The following is a 2,424-nucleotide window of genomic DNA, read 5'->3' on the forward strand; positions in this document are numbered from 1 at the left end:
TTTGTTCTCACCATCCATCACTGTCTGCTGAGCTGTCACTCACAACGTAGAAACAATCCCCTTCACAAACAAAGGGAAAATCCGTTGTTTGACGGGAAGTTGGTAATAGAAATCCTTGTCCATTTTCATGTTACCACCCGAAACATTTATTCCACATTTTATAGTCATGCCAGTCAAAGGTAAATCAGAGAAGATTCACGCTCTGTTGTCGCTTGTGTCGTCTCATTAGCAGTTAGACGTCTAGCAACTCCACTCCTGAGTTATGTCCTCTGTTTTCATACTTGTTTTCCTCCTTCCTCAGGTCCTCCACCTATGAACGGCACAAATGAACATCTGTCCTCAGCGTCCATCTTTGAACATGTCGATCGGATGTCTCGCGCCACCGATGCGAGCAGGAGGCTGCCCAACAAAGTCCAGCTTATTGCCATGCAGCCCATGCCGGTCCCACCGCTGCACAGCCCGCCCGTCAATGGCAAACTGACAGACACCAACCAAATTAACAAAGAGGTTTGTTCTTTCCTGGACTTTTTTAGAACGCGTCTCATCTCATCTGTTTTGTCAAGGGCGCCAAAAACTGAATCAGATGCTGACAAAGTTGTTAAATCTTCTTCTTTATTACCTAAAAATACTTTTGAGGACAAATTTTCCAAATTACTTTTTAAGATATACATTAAAGGGATAGTTCAACATTTTGGCCCAATTGGCCCATTGCCATAATCCCTATAGTCATAGCAGTAGGTTCGTTACCTTTAATTGTCGGTGCAAGCTATTTTTAGAACGGTGGAGCAACTCCAACTCCAAAACGCTCTGGTGGACAAGTTGTGACCTGCACATTCACCACGCTATGAGATAATAACGGAACGTTACGAGACGGAGTTGTTTTCAGGGTAAATACATAGACTGCTTGCTGAAAAAACTGCCCCTGAAGGCAACGCGCATCAGCGGTATTGCATGAATTTACCTCTAAAACAACTCTGAGCTCTGAGTTCTAAAAAAAAGCTTGCACCGACAAATAAAGGTAACGAACCTACTGCTATGACTATAAGGATGGCAATGGGCCAATTTGCCAAAATGTTGAACTATCCCTTTAACTCTCTGACACTGCTATAGGTTTTCGTTATTAATTACAAGTAGGTAAAGTGTGTGCGTGTGATTTCTACATGCAGTATTTTAGGCAAGTTTTTCTAACAGTGTATTTTTCCCTTCAGATCCAGGTAGCACTGAGGCACAAGTCGGAAATCGAGCACCACCGTAACAAGATCCGTCTGCGAGCCAAGAGAAAAGGCCACTACGACTTCCCCGCCATGGATGACGTCACCAGTGGCCTCGCAGACATGAAGGACCAGGATCGTATCTATCAGAAAGCACAGATACAGATAGATAAGATCCTGGATCCAGACACTCAGATGCCCTCAATCTTCATGGAATCAAAGAAAAGGTTAATGGTCTAATAGGTCAAAGCTCCTGGGTTGGTATCGTGGTTATTTTCTCCATAATATAATAAACATTTCTCGATTTGATTCTCAGTGGTCGAGGGAGGCGCTCTCCGAAACAGAGGATGAAGGACCAGCTGAACGGAGGCATGATGGATGCAGACAAAGACCACCTGATCACTGACGACAGTGACGCTGCCTACAGGAAGTGTCCCGGCGTCAACAACGTGGCCTACGTGGTGAGTGGTGCAGAAGAATCACAACATCTCATCTAAAATCCATCCGATACATACAATAAGACCTGCAACAGGGTATCCGCGGGGTCTTGAAAAGTATTAAAAGGTGATAAATCAATTTTGGGAAAATTAAGACCCTTAAAAAGTATTAAAAAGTATTTTCACGACTTTATAAAGTCTTGAATTTTGAAGGTATCTTTTTCCTGAAATGTCCAAGTTTGAGTCCTAAAAAACATTGTGAAAGTGTGTGAATTTATTCGTTTAATTAAAAAACAAAGCGCACTCGGGCGGAAATTCAGAGGGACAAAGTACGCTCTGGCGCTCCCAGTGCATATCACAAACGCACCATATGTCACATGACGCCCCCAGCCTGTTTTGAATTCTGTTGTATCATAGTGGTCTACAGTATAGTCTTTATCACAAACTAAATCTGTTACGTTAAAAGTATCACTGATGTAAATGGTTACAGCTTGAAGTGGCGGTGACGGATTAAAAAATATTGAGAAGGTCTTGAAAAAGTCTTAGAAAGGTAGGCAAGGCAAGGCAAGGCATCTTTATTTATATAGCGCATTTCATACCAAGGCAACTCAATGTGCTTTACATAAAGACAAAACATTTTTTTTAAAAGAGAAGCATAAAACAGAATAAAAACAAACACAAAAAACAGAGTTAAAAGCAAGAGCAAATAAAAGAAAATAGATAAAGTTTTAAGTTCTTAAAAAGAGCTCAGCTATGAGCTCTCTGAAAAGAGAAAT

At 41.6% G+C, this 2,424-nt stretch overlaps 1 protein-coding gene across 1 annotated transcript; it reads left to right on the forward strand.

The window, feature by feature from the left end:
• Positions 1–195: 195 nt before the first annotated feature.
• On the forward strand, positions 196–1,708 carry LOC146960965 (UPF0606 protein KIAA1549-like). Its single transcript, XM_085771898.1, has 3 exons — positions 196–507; positions 1,209–1,438; positions 1,528–1,708. Exons 1-3 carry the CDS (start codon positions 313–315, stop codon positions 1,706–1,708), a joined length of 606 nt encoding a protein of 201 aa, XP_085628024.1. The 5' UTR covers positions 196–312.
• The last annotated feature ends 716 nt before the right edge of the window (positions 1,709–2,424 follow it).

This window comes from Trachurus japonicus, unplaced genomic scaffold (genome assembly GCF_045865225.1).
Source record: "Trachurus japonicus isolate A0001 unplaced genomic scaffold, Traja_1.0 AP029783.1".
Lineage (NCBI taxonomy): Eukaryota > Metazoa > Chordata > Actinopteri > Carangiformes > Carangidae > Trachurus > Trachurus japonicus.

What these genes read in the sequence shown, in the direction of transcription:
- LOC146960965 (XM_085771898.1), top strand. Translation starts at nt 313, where the DNA reads ATGAACGGCACAAATGAACATCTGTCCTCAGCGTCCATCTTTGAACAT. An exon ending in CCAACCAAATTAACAAAGAG is followed by an intron (nt 508 to 1,208) that starts GTTTGTTCTTTC and finishes TTTTCCCTTCAG; the next exon opens with ATCCAGGTAGCACTGAGGCA. An exon ending in TTCATGGAATCAAAGAAAAG is followed by an intron (nt 1,439 to 1,527) that starts GTTAATGGTCTA and finishes TTTGATTCTCAG; the next exon opens with TGGTCGAGGGAGGCGCTCTC.